This window comes from Oryzias latipes, chromosome 13 (genome assembly GCF_002234675.1).
Source record: "Oryzias latipes chromosome 13, ASM223467v1".
In the NCBI taxonomy this organism is placed as follows: domain Eukaryota; kingdom Metazoa; phylum Chordata; class Actinopteri; order Beloniformes; family Adrianichthyidae; genus Oryzias; species Oryzias latipes.
Genome location: NC_019871.2, coordinates 14607185 through 14625662, shown reverse-complemented (window position 1 = coordinate 14625662; position 18478 = coordinate 14607185). Strand labels below are relative to the sequence as shown.

The following is an 18478-nucleotide window of genomic DNA, read 5'->3' as shown; positions in this document are numbered from 1 at the left end:
AACAGAGTTCCGCTGTTTTTTTTACACATATACCAAAACATTGCTGAAAGAAATAACTAGAAGAAAAAGTTTTTACAAAGGATTTTTGGCTTTTTTCTTCTCTTTATTGTAGTTTATTTATAATAAACATGTTTTTTTTCCTATCTGACCTCAACCTCTTCAACATTTGCAGCTGAATTTTTGCTGGGTCCTTGGGGAAACACATTCCTTCTGCTGCAGTTGTGCAATATCTGATAATCCCAGTCTCCCCAAGCATTTAAATTAAATCAGGAAGTCCACATTTCTCCTTTGCAGTTATAAAAGAGGAAAATATGTTAAATTGCAAATACATAAAAAAGACCAGGGTTTTATTCCAAAGTTAACTCGTTATGAAACAATATTGAATACTATACAAATTAGACTTTTGTTATTTTCGTCTGTAGCCATGGCTGCTGTAGTGTCTGTGGCAGTTCTACCTTGACTTTCGCCCCCCTCTGCCTCCGCAAAAAAAAGGAAAAAGAAAATGTTTCCTTCCTTTCACCACACTTGTGTTCAGGAGAAATGAAATTGGAAGTGAAATTGGAAGAGTCTGGATTCACACCCTTTGGCATTTGGGATTTTGAAGACACCTGCTGTATGAAAGAGGAACTGTCTGGCTCATCCTTTTGACTACTAACAGGTATGGAGAGAGCTCCAAATATTTTAGAAGTCCCCATGATTTGCACCTAACATTGTATCATTCTATCCTACTTCTTCACCAGTTGTATCGCTTTCAGGGTCACAGGGCTGCTGGAGCCTATCCCAGCTACTGTTGGGTGAAGGCAAAGTACATCCTGGACAGGTTGTTAAAAAGGCCATAACAGAGATTGACATGTATAAAAAAAATGCTTTGCCCTTTTAATAAATATACACGGTTTTAAAACCTGGTTTTTTGTTTCTTTATTTTATTTTATTTATTTATTTGCAGCAAGAGCTCTTGGTCGATTGACCGCTATGTCCATGTCTAAAACCCGCCAATGTGTAAATATTTAACACAAAAAAGTGTGCATTGCTAAAGAAAGAAGGTGTTAAAAAAAACTGAAAAACTGATACATAAAAAAACCATTGCAAATCATGTGACTTGTTGAGAACTGGACAAGTTCTTAAAAAATGAACACTGGTGTTTGTAGTTTCCTGGTACATTCCAGGAGTTCTTATCCAACCGTTAAAAACACATTTCCCATGGTGCACCACAAATCAACGAAGCTTTCCTTTTTCCTGTTAGCTAGTGCAGATAACCGACGAGCTCTCGCCCGAATAACTGCTTTTTAATGTAAAACCACTAAATTGTTACTCAGGAACTCGATATTGTTGTCACCAAAGGTTCTGCTAAGGAGACGAATATGGTAACGTCGCCTTTTTTCCTCCATGTTTTGTTTTTTCCACCCATAGTCTTTCAACATTGAATTGCTAGCATTGGTGGGATTCGTACCGATATGCCGTTCAATGAGTCACTTGACAGCCTTTGCTAGACTTCAGAAAACAAAAAAACAAAACAAGGAATACAACCTATTTAGAAATTATTCATATTTTATGAATTCTATAGCAATTAAATTGTTCGCAGTTTTCTGTCGGGAGGCAAATGCTAATGTAACGCCGCTGTCAGATTAGCCAAGAACGTTAACTAACTAAGTCAGGGAGGGAGCCCTCGAAAATTTGTGGATGTTTTAATCTCTGGAATTGAATTAACTGCTACACTTTATTTGTGGCGTCTGCTACGCATTTCTCTTGATTTCTTGATTTAAAAATAGCTATGCCTTGCTTACTTATTTTCTTTTTAATCCCAAAGATCCGGTTCATTCTCATCCAGAACCGGGCAGGAAAAACCCGGTTGGCCAAATGGTACATGCAGTTTGATGATGATGAAAAGCAAAAGCTGATCGAGGAAGTACATGCTGTGGTTACAGTCAGAGATGCCAAACACACCAACTTCGTGGAGGTAAAGAAGTTTACTATTCATGTTGTCAGGCAGTGGTTCAGTGTTCGTTTAGCTCGATTTCTTTGATAAAACTAGTGTAGATGACTGTTTTTCAAAGAAGAAAATATAGCTTAAATTGTCAGCCTTCACCGATGCTTCAGTAGATTTGGTGCAAACACGTGCAAATTACTTAGAATTATGACTCAAGATGCTTCCATCATCAAGCTCAAAATTATTCAAACGCACAGCAAATACATTTTGTTGAATCAGCAAGTTTTTACCTGATATGAAACTAAAAGTGATTGAAAATACATCTCAAATTCTATTTGAGTTTGTATAATTGTAGTTTTGAGGAGCAGCTAACAGATTTTCTCTAATTATTCAAAAACCCCAGGGGGATTTTTTAACTCATTTTTTATTTTTTTCCCCTGTTTCTGTATAAGCAAATAAAGTTGTTTCTGCTGCTGCAAAAAAACATCCCGCTTCAAATCCTCCCATTTCTTTATTAAATATGGATATAAAGATGAATATATATGTTTGTACCACATTTATTTTTTTTATGATAAACATAAAATTATCATGGTGTGTTTTGCCTCAAAGTCTGGGAGCCTATACCCCAGTAAATCTGCTGTTGTCATAATATGAGAAACTCTATTATTAACAGGCTGATTCCACTTTGTTCCCACAGTTCAGGAACTTTAAGATCATTTACCGGCGTTATGCTGGGCTTTACTTCTGCATTTGTGTGGACGTGACTGATAACAACCTGGCATACCTTGAGGGAATTCACAACTTTGTGGAGGTGAGTACACATAATGTGCTCTGATCATTTTGTTATCCTGGTCAAATGTGTTTCGTGTGTCTGACCTTTTTTTTTCCCTTTTACTTATCATTTTCTAGGACTGGGTTTTGCCTAAAAACTGATGATGTATCATTCCTCCAACCAGTTTTATGTTATATTTCTGCCTAAAAACAATTTTGTAAGATTTTGATTAACACTTTCAGAAGGATAGGTTGTTCTAAAACTTTACAAATAAAAATAGCTGAAAAAATGTTTTGTTTTCCCTTGAAAAAAGTTGCTTCAAAAGAAAATCAGTTTATAGATTTGATGAATCAATATATTGAAAAAATGAAGTTTTGTTTTAACCCGACCATACCCCTTAAAAGTTTATCATGCAACATTTATCTTGAGATCATTTATATTAATTGTAAAATATTCATTAACAGATACCATTTCCATGGGGTAAAGTTATAGTTTACCCAAAGACATCATTTTAGATTTAATAAGACGATATCGTTTGGGATCTCCTTGTGACAACAATGTAATCTGTTTTGAATTTTAAAAACAAAAAGTGAGCAACATGTAGAAAAAAAATGAATTACGTGAATATCAGCAAATGGATAAATTATCCTCAAGTGAACTTCCAAACAAATAGATTTAATGGGCAATGATTTGATGGTAATTTATGTTATTAACAGTGTTGTGCTAATTCAGTTGCTTTGGAAAGCTTGAAGAAGGAGAACGGTCACTTCCATGAGTTTAACAGTCTGTAGTGACACTTCATTAGTCTGTGTGCTGTCCTCTCAACAAGCTGAGACCCAAAATGTTGCTCATGAGTCTTTCCCGATTCCTGAATGAAGCTTAGGATGTTTCCTTTGTGTTCTAAAAGGTCCTGAACGAGTATTTCCACAATGTGTGCGAGCTGGACCTGGTCTTCAACTTCTACAAGGTAAGAGCACTTGAAAATCATCATTTGTCCATTTGCTTTTGACTTATTTTACAAATGCCTCGTACAAGAAAGTATAAACAGAAGGACAAGTCAACAGAATTTCCTTTTTATCTGTTTAAAACTTGGATGAACTCCCCTGGATTGAAAATTCAGTTAAATGAACATTTCCAAACTTCCCTTGTTCCCCTGTTCAGAACATTCTGCTATGGTTAGTTAATTCACTTATTCTTCTGTTTTGTTCTTCCAAATTATTGCCAAGATACTAACAAGCTGTGAAGTGATACATTTATAACATTAAAATGTTCAAAGCATGAATTCTGGTCTGTATTCCTTTAATGGATCAATTATGTTGAACATTTTTTTGAACATTTGAATGTCAAAAATGTTGTTTTTAAGAAGCTGACAGATTGTTTTTCAGTTTGGAATGGAAGCATTTTTTAAGAGAAGCAATTTTGCTCAGTTTGTGACCTAATTTCCCGTGAACTCTTGGTTTTTCCTTTTTTTTTTCTTTCTCATTTCTGACCTTGTCTGTTATGTTTTTTCCCCTCCAAGGTGTACACAGTAGTGGACGAGATGTTCCTGGCAGGAGAGATCAGGGAGACCAGTCAGACCAAGGTCCTTAAGCAGCTTCTCATGCTTCAGTCACTTGAGTAAAAACAAAATCCTCTGTCCTTCTTGCCCACCGGACATCCAAAAAATATATATAAATACAAATACTTTGATGTGTAATGTCACTTCATATACAAATCCTCTAGTTTTTCAACATGCCAAGTGACAACAGGCATGTGGACGAGGACTACACAACATCCACTTTTAGATATCCAATCAGCCGTTTTTTTTTTTTTCCCTGCAGTTTTTTATCTAACCTTCTGAATCGTTTTAAAAGACGTCTTTCACTACATTTCAACGTGTCAGCATTTCAAGTTTCTTTGAGTTTTTTTTTTGCTTTTCTACAGCCAAAGGCTGCAGAAATGAGTTCTTCTCCACAGTTATCTTTTCATTTATGGCATTTGTCAGAAGCAACTGTGACGGCAGTCTTCTCATTCCCACATTAAACAAAGCAATTCTTTAGCGGCACTAGAATTTAGAAGCCCCATAAACTCAGGCCAGGCCCACCTTCCCTTTACCTTATCTCTGATTGAAGTAGCCTGTTTATCCAAAATAATGTCTTTAGGTGGCATTTATAGTTCTCTTGTGTTCATGTGTAATGCTTACATATGCAGATGTGTGTGACTGATGCCAGAGCTTGTAAGAGGGTGGTACAATGCAGGATTGTCAATCAAAACGGTGCTCTTTGGTCACTGTTAACATTTAAAACGATCCGGAACAAACAGGCGGGTTTTATGTGAAGCACTACTTTGGGTTTGCTTTGTGTGATCTGTGTAAACAGTGTTGTCTGTGAGTATTGTGAAATGATTGGTCACGAAGATTAATCTTCAAAAATATAAACTCATTTGAGATTAATACATTCCAACAGTGTCATATGTGCATTTAAAGTACTGTCCCTTTGGACTATCATTTCTGGTGAAATCCCATATTTTTACCTTTAGTTGCTTCACATGTTAGACTTTGGGTTTTTCATGAAGACAATATTGAACTATGTACCCACCTGGCATTTGATAGAGTGCTAATGGAAGATGTTACTGTCTTAAATTCAGCTGCCTACATCAGCAGTCCCATTTTGTGTAAATAAACAGATTTATCGTTCAGCTTTTCTGTTATTTCTTCAAAGAAAATGTGTACAGTGTTATAAAAAATACATTTAAATTCTGGCAGCACCATCTAGTGGCCAAACAGTAACATGAATGTGATGTCATCTCAAGCCAGTCTCGGGTCAATAAACCAGTCAATATATCTATTTCAGCTTCATTAAACCACTTAATCTTTCAACTTAAGAGCATTAAACTAATTAGAAAAACGACCTGTATTTATTTACTCATTACATAAGCCTTCTGATATCCTAACAAAGCTGGAAACCTTTTGAGGCAAGTGGCTCAAAGGAGGAGAAACCCTCTACAATCAAAATCTTTATTACTTAGACTTTTAAAATAAAATGTACAATTCTTTTGATACAGTATATAAACAAAACATACATGACATTTTGAAAATAAAAGTGCACTTTCAGAGGAGGAAAACCCCAAATACCTGCGAATGGACTCTACATACTTTGGACAGTTCTATATTATAGTTACCCTTCAGTGTGCACACACGCACACTTTTTTCTTCTCCCCTTCTCTAAAGGCCTGTTTAGAAAACAAACCTGAAGGGCAACGATGACTTACAAGGATAGAGTCATCACTTCCTGTGCATCCCTTCCAATCGGCAACGTTTGGGGAAAAGCCAACCTTAATAGAGGGGGATCTACAAAAACAAAGCACAACCTGCTGTCGTTTGTAGGATCATCCCTTGTGCTGCATGTGTTTGTAGAAAGTGATTCAAAAGTAGGTTGAGGAAAAAGAAAATCCAGCAGCGGCAGGCCAAAAAAAAAAAGAGATTTTATATATAAATAAGTACGTTTGGGACTTTGGGATTTTAAATGGAATAAAAATATTATTTTCGTGCTTCTTAAGCTACACAGTGAACTGAGTAAACAAAATGTGTTGAAAAGGTGGAATCATTAGGAATTCTAACTATAAATTCACAATTTGTAAAACTCTTTATATATTCACATATACACTTTGAATGCAAACCAAATAAAAATACAGATTCCAGCCTTTAGAGACAACATCCAGCTGAGGCTCACTTTACATTCAATAGTTAGCAGGTTCAATGTTCAAGAAAACTTTAAAAGGATAAAGGATGTGGTAGATTCTATCATTTTCAATTTCTTTAAGTATACATGTTTCGAAATACAAACGTTTCCACAATCACATTTAATTTTGGGCTCATCATCAGTCATGTCAGGAGACGCTAGATAAGAGTGCTTCAAACAGTGACAGTAGGAATTTACAGACAGAAATGTGCAAGTGCAAAAAGCAAAGTTTCTAAAACCTGAATAAAAAAAGAAATAAAAATCAAAAGGTTGACCAACAGCAGCCCATATGGACCACCGTTGACTCGTCCTTGTCTGGTAAGCAACTGATGAGGACATCACGTCCTTATGTCCCCATCACGCTCACACTGAAGGGATGCTTCATCCTAGATGCAGGGGCAAGATGGCCCCCTCAGGTAAGGAGGCTTAGCGAGGGCCAGGGGCTTGTAGGAGTCTTTGTGACCTCACTCATCCAGGTGATGTAAGGTGAGTGAGACTATAGGGTGAATGGTCACACACACCAAAACACCTGGAGCTGAACTGAAGGACTGAGCAAACAAAAACCAAAAGTTGATGCGAGGCCTGTTTTTGTCTAAGTACTTCAGACAAGAACGCTCACTGACCTGTAGGGGGCGTCCTGTCCGCGTGGGGCTGCAGGCTCAGGTTAAGGCGTGGCCTGACCCCTAGCAGTTACACTGCTGCTTGTTCTGTGTTGTTGTGCCTCTCGGCTGTCGCAGCTGCCTTAGAGACGCGTCTCCATACTGAATCCCTGAACCCATCCTCTCTGGGTCCAGCTCTCCTGCAGAGACCATTGCAGAGAATGGGAAAAACTGTTACCAAAATAAAATACAATAAAACAGATTTTAAAAGAGGGGGCGGGGTAACTCAACACCAACCCACAACTCAAAAGGCGAATTTCTAATGAACTACTGCTGATCTGCAGGAAAACAACTCCGGATTTTGATTTTGGTTAAAAATGAGATAATCGTAATAAAAAGATCAGTGGAAAAGAAAGTTAAAATATGTTAAAAGAGGATTGGAGTGGGACTTCAAGGTATTAAATCTTTTGAATGTAGAACATATTTAAAACTACAATATGGTCCCCAAAACAACATAAATTGTGCAAATACACACACAAACAAAGAGACATGCCTGTTTACCAAAGACTAAAATATACCTGAATCTATCTTGTTGAGGATGGTGCGGGCACACTTCAGGAAACCCTCCTCCACATTTTCGCCTGTCAGTGCACTTGTTTCTAGAAACATCAGTTCTGTGTGGACAGAAAACAACCACATGATGGTCAAAGGGGGACACGACGGATCCAGGAAGTGTAAGACATGTTCAGCGAGGACACACACAATGTTTCTAGACAAATCCGTTACCATTTTCCTGAGCGAAGCGTGAAGCTTCCAGGAAGGTCACCTCTCTGTCTGCATCCAAGTCTTTCTTGTTGCCACACAGAATGATGACGATGTTGGGGCTAGCGAGCGTCCGTGCATCAGTCAGCCAGTTGGACAGGGCGTTATACGTCTCTCGGCTGTAAGACACAGAGATGGACATTTTTGTGAAACAGCTCAGTATGAAGACCAAACCTTGATATCCATGGTAACATGAGGCCAAATGTGTGGGACAGAAGGGTGGAGGCCTGGGCTCTTGATGCTTTACAGCTGCTTTCAATAGCAAGAAAATCTGACGCAATTCCTCCTCCGCACACCGATGGCACAACTCCAGCTCAGTGGGATTGTGGTTCTCATGTTCCCCTCGCCCCACTCCATTGTTCTACATCTTGCCCCCGCTGTTCCTTCCACAGCCTCATCCGTCCACTTCCTGTGCTTTCGCTTTACTTGGCAGTTTTGGTTGATGGACTTGTGCCGTCCAACGCAGAACTGTCCTGCATTGTTCTATAGCTGCTGTCAATCTGTGCTCTGCCCCCGCCCTTTTGCAAAAGCGAAGGCCTTTTTACGATTGCAAACAGCATTACCGGTACATGTCTGTCGAGCTGCATCGGCGTTTCGCTCATAACAGTTTGAGAAATACAGGCCTGCTTCTGGTTTTTCCATCTGACTGCATGAATGCTCACTTCCTGAAATGCAAAGTTCAAGGAGCTAACATAAACATACGATGTCGGTAAGCAGAGACTTAAAATCCCACTTTGATCACATTTTGATCTATTTTCAAAGTGCTCCCTTTGTTCCTTTAAATATCATTATGCCCTTTTTTAGCCAAGAAAAAAAAAAAAAAAAAAAAACACCAGTGTCATTTTCTAGGAAATAGTTTCTGCAGAGCAACAGTAAGTAGTTCATCAGAAATTTGCCTCTGACAAGCCCCTTTACCCTCCCCTGTTGCTGAGAGCTCTCTGTTTACATGCTCTCCCGCTAGCTTACAGCCCCCCACACCCTCAAGCTAACATTACCGGTGCTACAGAACTAGCGAGCAGCGTTGGAGCTATTCAGCCGCACAGTTTTGGGTCAGATGGCTGCTCAGACGAGGAGAACAGAAACATACACGGATCTATTTGTCTACAAGTAGATGCATCAGAATGGAGCAGAGCAGGGAGGCTGTGGCGCGCCCAGCAAATTTTCTTAGTAACAAATTTGATATTTTTTTCAAATAGGATTATATTTTCTCCACCTGATTCACAACAATTTGAATAAAGAAATACTCAGAAATGTAAATTTAATATAAATTTCCTCTATATATGTAAAAGAAAAGACAATTGTCATCAGAGTGGGTCTTAGCAGCTGTTCAATACGCAGCATTTTGTGGTTTTGATGGTGTTTTGAAAACATTTTATCCCTGTCTACTGAAGCAGAAAGTTGGAGAATTGTTTTTTGGTGACATGCGGCTTCACTTGACTGCATAGGATTTGTCTAAAGGTGGTGGGTGAGTGGGAGCAGGGACGGCTGTACCTTGTAATGTCATAGACAAGGAGGGCTCCAGCTGCTCCTCTGTAGTAGCTGCGTGTCACTGAGCTGTGAAGAGAAAGCAGGTCCTCAGCTCATAAGAGACAGCATTAGCACATCACGACAGGAAATACAACTGAGGAGGCCTAGGGGAAGTTAAAAAAATAATAAAAAAAACATCTGCAAGATTGAACTACCGAAATCGCTCCTGTCCAGCAGTATCCCAAATCTGCAGTTTGACCGTTTTCCCACCAACGTTGATTACTCTGGAACCAAACTCTACACCGATGGTGTGGTTGGAGTCCTGTTTGACTGCATGGAGGAACAAACACAACAATTATGAGGAATGCACCGACCTGCCAGAAACAACACCTTCCAAGAACTACGCAATTATCTCTTTTGACCTACAACATGGGGTAATGATGTGCTTGTTTAGAAGTTGAAGCTGTCATCTTTAACCCACAAGATTCTTATGAGCCAAGATGAGCTCAACACTGTCAGTTTAATCATCTGGAAAAATACATAAATAAAACAGACTTACACTTGTTCTCAATGAACTGGTGGAGAAGACAGGATTTTCCCGTCCCAGCACTGCCAATCACAAGAAACTTGAACAGGAAATCTGAAAGTGGAGGAGAGGACGGGGAAAAGTCAGGAGATCTGGGACAAGTCCATACTTTACCAAAAAATCTAGTCTTTAAATTGACTCTTAACCTTATAAAAAAAAAACATTACACCCAACAAAATCACAGAACCTCGCTTAGCAATGTCGTTCTGCTTACAAGTTTTCTGCTTCACAATTCCAAATGTCTAAATGATCAAAACTTTAAATATAATGGCTAACTATTTACTAAATGTGGCTTTGAAAGACTATTTAACAGACTGAACAGCTGCTTTGTTTTCCTTATTAGAAACAGTGGACCTTTGCTCATTCGGCAACAACCCGGCTCTAAAATGACTCAGACCAAAGACATTTGAAGCAGTCCACAGCGCAGACTGTGGTGTTACTGTGTTTACCAGGGAACAGTGTCCTACAGCACACATAAAAGACACGATCAAGGCCATAAAAGAGGAAAGGAAAATAATCAAACTTTTTTGAAACTTTCTTGGTTGCTAGAAATCTATTTTTACCTTTAAAATATAAAATTTCTTTTAATGGGGGAAAAAAAAGGGAGTCTAGCATAAAAAAGGACCACATGGAACTGAAAAGACCTGCTCTAGTTTAGGGAGAACTGAGACTCCAAATAACACATTTCCTCCTACAATCCAAAGACTGCGGTTTAGTTTAACCTTAAACCAAGTGTGCAGAGAAGCCAGCCGGCAAATGATTAGTGACTTGTGTAGATGTTCCCCGTTATCATGGTAACAGCTGGAGAGTTTTCAGCTGCTCACTAAGTCAACTAATGTAGCAGCTAAAAAAAAGACAACAAAAAAAGATTAGATTGCTATTCAGTTTGTTGTGAGGTTTAAATAGAGCTTTTTGGTGCTCTTAGAATCTCCTTTACACTCACAAGCACTAACACAGGTAGAGGTCAAACTGATGACTGCAGGGAAGCGAAGTGACTTCCACTTTCACTGAGACACTGTGAAAGCCACGCTTACAAATCCCACTTACACGGCTGTGACAGCGGAACTGGCGGAATCAAAGGCGAACAGATCGCTTTCAAAAGCTTGCCTTGGCACCACAAGACCTGCCGGTGCCATCAAGCTGTCGATATGTCACAGCAATGGGGGAAAGCCCAGCTGAATTTATGGGAAACGGAAAGACTTTGAGCGGGAAAAAAAACGACGAAACACAAAAAGAAACGAGAATGGCGTTGAGCGACTTCTCCCCCTTTTTGGAGGTAAGCAGCTGCTTGAAATGATGGATACATTTAGAAAACATTTTTTCTAAATGTTTAAACCCCTAGGCGAAAATTTAGCAGACTGAGACAAAGATCAATAAGCTATTACAGCAACCATTAGCCATGGCACTTTTTCCATAAATGCTGCCCGTGTGGATACAGTATCATGCAAGAAATATGAAGAAGAAACATCATGGAAGAAGAACAAGCAGATGGGATATGAATGTGAGAGTGCAACATGAGACGATGAAGCCAGGCCTCTTTCAAAACGTTCCCATCTTGCTTATCTAATAGGCAATGACTTTTTTTTTTTAGACAAACTGCATAAAAATAAAAGAAGAAAAAATAAAACATGATTTAAAAAAAGTTGAAATGTAATTTTTTTGTCAGAATTTATATATATATTTTCTGTTTTATCTTTAGTTAAAACTACAATTTTTAACAAACGGTGGGCATTTAACATACAGAAATCAAAGCTTAAAGTGAGCAAAGTCTTCAACATTCATCTAATTGACTGTTTCATTGCACCTCACCAGGATAATAAAGTGCAGAATGCACAAAATGCATTAAATTAAACCTTTTACTGTTTCATATCTTCCATTGAAGTAACTTTCTGTAATCTAAATAGTTTGATGTCGGAGTTTTTTCTCCCCAAATCTCTTTACAAACATTAATCTCCGATTTATGTGGATTTCTTATTTGTAATTCCCCACATCATGCTTAGCAGCTTCAGTCTGAGGTGAGATGCAAGCAGCTGTTTCTTTCTCCACAGGTAAGAACAAGCCGTGGCTCTCCTTCCTTTCCTCTACAGGCCATGTTTTTATCTGCTCATCTGCACTGAAAACACCCTAGACCAACACCTTTGCGTCTGCTCTCCAGATATGGTGGAGTTACAAGTTTCTGCAAACCCCATATTCATGTGCCGACCTGAAACTTTGGCATGAACAGTAAAGTTGAGCAAACTGTCACTCGCACGACCATGATGATGATCTCACAGAATGATTCTGTGAGATTTCGTTACTTAGCCGGTTAACGGAGAAAGCGAGTTCTCCCTGTTGTCAGGTCACCAGTATAAACTCAGATACACTCTAAGACAACCATATATAGCCTTAACTCAATGTGAGCAAAGTGAAATATTGTTTCCGTGTCCACCAAATAATCTACAAATAGGTTAGTAGCAAGCTAACTAGCAAGAATGCTAGAAAAGCCAACTTGATCATCATGGAGCAGTTTGCTTGCTAGCGAGCGTTAATTAACAGGCTGCTTCCGCACGAAGACGTACCGTATGTCTCAGACATGTCGCCCCTCGCGGTGTGAAGGATGCCTTTTGGAGTCTTATGGTATGGCGACGGTTGCGCGTTTGCTGTGTAACACCTTTTCAGGGTGTTTATCTAACGATGCTAGAGATTTCCTTGATCCTTATCGAGCTTCGACCACAGCCAAACACAGAAGCTGCGTGCTACGTCATCAGCGTTCGTGCTTTGCTGCGTTCAGGGACTGTGGTTTATTTAGGTTTTTTTTGTGACAATAGGTTTTCTTTCAGGAAAAAACAAACAAAAAACTGAATTTGTGCATCCTTTCTAGAAATAAAACAATCTAAAATAGGAAATGTGATTTCCCCCAAAAAGTAATAGATTAAAAATTGAGTCAAATTAGAGTATTAATTCTAACATTCAGAAACGGTCAAAATAGACAAATTAATTTCTTTTTCAAAAACAGATGAAAAAAAGAGCAATTGTCTTGTATTATTCCAAGCTATAAAAACACTAAAATAAGAAAATTAGTTGTTTTTTTTACAATTATTGATTAAAATAGAGCCATTTTGTAGTATTTTTCTAATATCTAAAAACCAAAAAACATGAAATATTGTTTTACTTCTCCCAAAGTCATGCAGGTTATCAAAAATAGTCAAGTTGCAGTGTTATTCTAAAATATAGAAAGACTCTAAATAGGAATAAGATATCAAATTAAAATTAATAGAATAAAACCATTATTTCCTTTAAATATAAAAAAATACTTAAATGAGAAAAAAAGTTTATTTTTCCAAAATATTTAGGTTAAGATACTACATCGCTTCTAAAAGAAGGAAAACATTAGAATAGGAATAAATCGTCTTTCTACAAAGATAACATTTAATCTTCTGGTTCTTCTAAATTACGGTTTAAACAGCTGCAGTTTTTAGAGTAAACACAAGATAAACATAAAATATGCAGGAAACTCTTTTAGTCTGGCTTAAAAAGAAAACAATATTTTGGAAATAGAATACCAATAGAAACTGGTCAAAAGTCTAGCAGTGGTTTAAAATTAAAATATCAATAAGTTCTCTATTGCAGTAACTTAAAAAAATGTTTCTGGACAAAATTAAACTAACAGAAGAAAACGAAACAGCTGGGGAATCTTCTATATCTATCTATATACCCAGGCTGTGTCCCACCAAAGTGGGGTAGCCTAGACAGGGCACACATTCTTAACTCCCTCCTTCTCTTCCCCAAACCCTCCCTCCTTCTTTTTTTAATCATAAAAGTTTTTGGATTTTCTACAGTCAATAAAAAAAACTATTTTTTTTATCTCTCACTTTGGACTCTTGTTGTCAAGTGTAATATTGTCATCTTTATGAATTCAGTTAAAAAAAGATAGATATCACTGGTAGATATCACTTTAAAAAATGTTAAATAAATAAAGAAAAATGGTTTAAAAATGACAAAGCAAAAATACCCCAGTTAAGAATAGTGGGACTCCAAAAAGTTGTTCATTTATTTTCTTCCACTTATCTGAAGCCGGGGCTTTGAGCCAGCAGTCTTAGTAGACTAACTGTCAACTAAAGGTTGTTAAAAGGTAATAAAACAAAAAGTAAGCATTTTAGAAAAATAAGCATGCATGCTGGCAAAAACAAAAAAATGGAGAAAAGGAAAACATTTAACTAAAAGAAAGTGTGAATTTTACTGATTAAAAAATAAGAATGAAGAAGAAAAGAAAACCCTGGCAGATAACTACGGTTATTGCAGCACACACTTGGCAGCTGGTAAGCTGATGGTGCTCAATAATGCCCCATGCAGCACGATGGATCAGAGATGGGGTACAGGCAGTGGTCAGGAATCCCAACATCAACTACCCCAGAGAGCCGCTGCTGGGACCTGGAGAGGAACAACAGCGCAAGAGCCATGAGAAGAAGACATTAAATCCACGTTTTTAGGCAAGTGATGATATTTGTCTTGATTAAACTGAGGGGATCAAACCTAACTTAGACCTCATGGGACTGCCATAAAGGACTGGAGCAAAGTTAAACGTGACTTTATGACAAAAATAAATACTAACCTCAAGTAAAGCATCAACAACCAAGATATTTATAAAAACCTACATAAAACGCCAGAGTTCAACCTTTTTTGTTTTTATTTTCTATATCATTAAGAAAAAAGCTTGATTAAAAAAAACAGAGATAGCCTAACTTGTTTACTCGTTTTTACATTATAAAATAAACCCACCATATCTCAATCCAAATGGTATTTTCTAATGTCAATTATTGATTCATGTAAAGGATTTTGTAATGTTTCGCTGATTCAATTAACAAATTGCCTCAGACAGATCAACGTGGTTGGATTGTGGGAATATAAATCGATTTATTCACTTACGGTTCAGCATCAGTCAGGTGTTTTTCAGCTACTCCATGAAGTCACTTGGTGGTTTAAGGATCTTTTTCAGTCTTAATTTTTTTAACTTTTGCAAACTTCCTTTTGCATTTTCAGCAAAAAACATTCAAACTCATCACCAGTAATTGATTTGGGAGGAAGCTGACTGTATATTTGAGAAAACAAACATAAGTGGGTGAACTCTCTGTGATGCAGGGTCTCAATGTGTTCTAAACCTGAATGCATGTACAAAGCAAAGCCACAAGGTGGCAGGAAATGACAGCAAAAGGCACACCGGCAGTATTAGAAATGTTCACCAAATCCTGCAATGTTATGACTATTTCTGTGGTGCATGAGGCTTTATTTTGCACAACTTTTTTCTATTTCTGATACATTAATTTTTTATTGTTCACGCCTTTTTGCTGAAAATGGATGCAGTTGGTGCCTCTGTTTAAAGTCAGACTATAATATTTCTCATTAATAAAGTTGATATGTCAAAACCTATAGATAGACAAATGTTGAAGGTGTTGTTGTTGTTGTTTTTTACAAAAAACAAAAACAAACTTTATTAGAAATACTTATTCATAGATGATCTTTTAAGGTGTTTTAGGAATGAACAATACTTCTTCCTGCTCATATCATTCATCACTTTACGGTGCCTGTATTTAGGTATACACAAACTCACAAAGAGCCCAGAGCGGGAAACACAGGACTGCTCAAAGGCAGCAGGTGATAAATTACAGAGTCTCCCTCCCTCCACTATCCCTTAGAGTTCCTCCCTGCCTTTGTTCCTCTTTAGCAGATCCACTCATCCTCCCCAGCCTTGTTAAAAGCTCTTTTCACTGAGATTAAAGGTAAAAGGAAACATAAGGCTCAGCATCGTGTGGGGGCACGGATGTTTTCCCAAGGAGGGCTTCAAAAAAAAAAAAAAAAAAAAAAACTCAGGAAGGCTTTTACTTCTGGTGTTTTCCTTTGTGTGAGCCTTCATGCACATTGTGTCTGTGTTTCCCCTTTGTCCTTGTCTTTCAGGTGTCGTCACCGAGGCAGGTATTTGTTTTGGCCACACCACAAACAACACGATTGTATGTAGATTTAAGAGTCAAATGTTCTCTCGCTGGCACTTCAGAATGGTGTAAAGGCCTGTCGAGTTCAAAGACAGTCAAGGAGACGTGTCGTACATAAGTAGAAGAAAATTATTGCATTAAAAAAAGATCTTTTCTTGTACTGAAGGTGGTTTCTGACCCAGGATCAAAGCAGCAGTCTTCCTGATGAGCACATCTGGGAAGCCCCATGTAAACCCCTCATGATTTAAACCGTTTACAGCAAACACTGACTCATTTTCCAGAGCACAATTTGAATGAATCATTTCTTTAAACAGGTAAACTCTGTGGTTTGCTGGTATCGCTGCAAACGCCAAAGGCTTTTGTGACACCCAAGAAACACCAGGAGATTCCTGATGACCTGCTGTTAAACGGGCAGACATAAAAGACATGAAGTAAGGCCCATTAAAATACGACACGTCGGGAACAAACGCAACATCTTAATAGATTGATGACCTGAAACATGACAAAGTACTTTAAAAAGGCAGAGGCATGTATTTAGACTGAAAAGGCTGTACCGTCAGAGCCCTTGCAAGATCTAAAACCTTCCAATCAAAACCTTCTCAGACTGACCGACGTGAGTCGAAGTGGAAAACAAACCACATCTGTCTGATTCTGGCAGGTGGGGGTGCATTAATGTTCATATACTCTGCACAGTAGTATGTGTGTGTGTGTGTGTGTGTGTGTGCGGGTGTGTGTGTGCGTGAGTGCAACTCCTTTTCTGCACACCATGACATCCACTTCAGTTTCCACTCCACCGCACATTGCTTGATTTTTGCACAAACATTGTAAGCCCAGCAGGCTTTAAAGCATTTCAGGGAGAACACAAGGCAAGGAGAATCAGCATTCAACTAACGAGAAAATTACCACTCAAAACAACAAGTACAATCTTATGCCAATATTTGTTAGCTTTAAGCATGTTATCAACTTTAGATGTATAAAAAGTCAGAAAAGAAAAATCTCTTCCAGCAAGTAAATGAAATCAACATTGCACCCTTATGATACGTTTAGACAGATTTGAACAGTCCTGTGTGTATTCTGTATTTCTTTAATCCTCTCATTGTAGGTTCACACTGCAGGTGGTCATGAATGGGAGGGCTCACTGAGTAGAAAAGAATAGACTACTGTCCCTGAGCACTATGGTCTAGAAAACCTCCAAAATACCAACAGTCCAAGTGAAACGTAACACTGAGGACACATTTTTAGTTGAAGTTTAAATCAGCCCTCTGGTTCATTTGTGTGGTAAAATAACACGGTTCTAAAAGCCTGTAGAGGTGATATGACACTGGATAGGGACATTAGCTTTTTGTGGCATCTTTGCATTTAAAGTCTAGTGTATCTAACTAAATTTATAGCAAACAGAGTAGAGCTTAGATGACTTAGGTCATGCTCCGACTCCATATTGGAGTTTCATGAAGAGTATGGGCAGGGCTTTGATAAAAAAATTTGGGTTCAATTTGCTCATCACAACAAATAATATAACACAAAGCAAAAAAATAACCTACTATGGGATAAAAAAGAATATAGTCAACCACCAACTGTGCAAGTTCTCCCACTTGAAAAGATGAGAAAGGCCTGTAATTTTCAGCATAGTTATACCTCAACTATGACAGACAAAATGACAAAAGAAATCCAGAAAATCCTATTGTCTGATTGTTAAAATAAGTAGATGGTCAATAACAAAAGTTCAACTCAAAACCTTGTTGTATACTCTTTGTTGGCAGTGACAGCAGTCAAACTTTTTCTGTGAGTCTTCACAAGGTTTTCACAAACTGTTGCTGGTATTTTGGCCCATTCCTCCTTGCAGATCTCCTCTAGAGCAGTGATGCTGTCTTTGGACATCACAGACTTTCAACTCACTCCATAGATTTTCTGTGGGGATGAGATCTAGAGACTGGTTAGGCAACTCCAGGACCTTGAATTGCTTTTTACGAAGCCACTCCTTCATCAACCGGGCGTTTGTGTTTGGGATCGTTGTGACGCTGAAAGACCCAACCACGTTTCATCTTCAATGCCCTTCTGATGGAAGGAGGTTTGCGCTCAAAATCTGATGTTCCATTCAGTCTTTCCTTTGAACAGATCAGTCGTCCTGGTCCCTTTGCTGAAAAACAGCCCCTTAGCATGTTGTTTCCACCCCCATGCTTTACAGTAGGTATGGTGTTTTTTGGATACAGCTCACTCTTTCTCCTCCAAACATGACGAGTAAAGTTCTGACCAAAAAGTTCTATTTTGGTTTCATCTGACCATAGGACATTCTTCCAATCTTCTTGTGGATCATCCAAATGATGTCTAGCAAACTTAATACGGGCCTGCACATATACGGGCTTTAGCAGGGGGACACATCTGGCACTGTTGGATTTGAGTCATGACGACATAAAGATTGCCGGGAAAACAGTGAGAAGCAATGTGTATCACGTTAAAAGTTGTCTGAATAAGCCTGCATTTATCCGATCACATTTCAATGACTTGCTGTGTCTCATCGTTGTGGTGTTATGGCTTTATTTTAAAAGAATTTCTGAGTAACTACAATAGCTTTTGGGATGACGTCATGCTGTATCGGGCGCATACCGTTTAACGAGATACA

General features: G+C 38.2%; 2 protein-coding genes across 2 annotated transcripts; one reads left to right on the top strand and one right to left on the bottom strand.

Moving 5' to 3' along the window:
• Positions 1-1209: 1209 nt before the first annotated feature.
• Positions 1210-5377, top strand: ap2s1 (adaptor related protein complex 2 sigma 1 subunit). Its single transcript, XM_023961227.1, has 5 exons — positions 1210-1364; positions 1808-1957; positions 2625-2738; positions 3607-3666; positions 4219-5377. Exons 1-5 carry the CDS (start codon positions 1362-1364, stop codon positions 4318-4320), a joined length of 429 nt encoding a protein of 142 aa, XP_023816995.1. The 5' UTR covers positions 1210-1361; the 3' UTR covers positions 4321-5377.
• A 303-nt stretch (positions 5378-5680) lies between these two features.
• LOC101159839 (ras-related protein Rab-4B) lies at positions 5681-12649 on the bottom strand. The gene is made up of 8 exons (XM_004075399.4): positions 12451-12649; positions 9866-9946; positions 9522-9636; positions 9331-9393; positions 7804-7958; positions 7596-7691; positions 7042-7217; positions 5681-6966 (listed from the first exon to the last, which is right to left on the bottom strand). The coding sequence occupies exons 1-7, from the start codon at positions 12464-12466 to the stop codon at positions 7102-7104; spliced, it is 642 nt and encodes a 213-aa protein (XP_004075447.1). The 5' UTR covers positions 12467-12649; the 3' UTR covers positions 5681-6966; positions 7042-7101.
• Positions 12650-18478: the final 5829 nt, after the last annotated feature.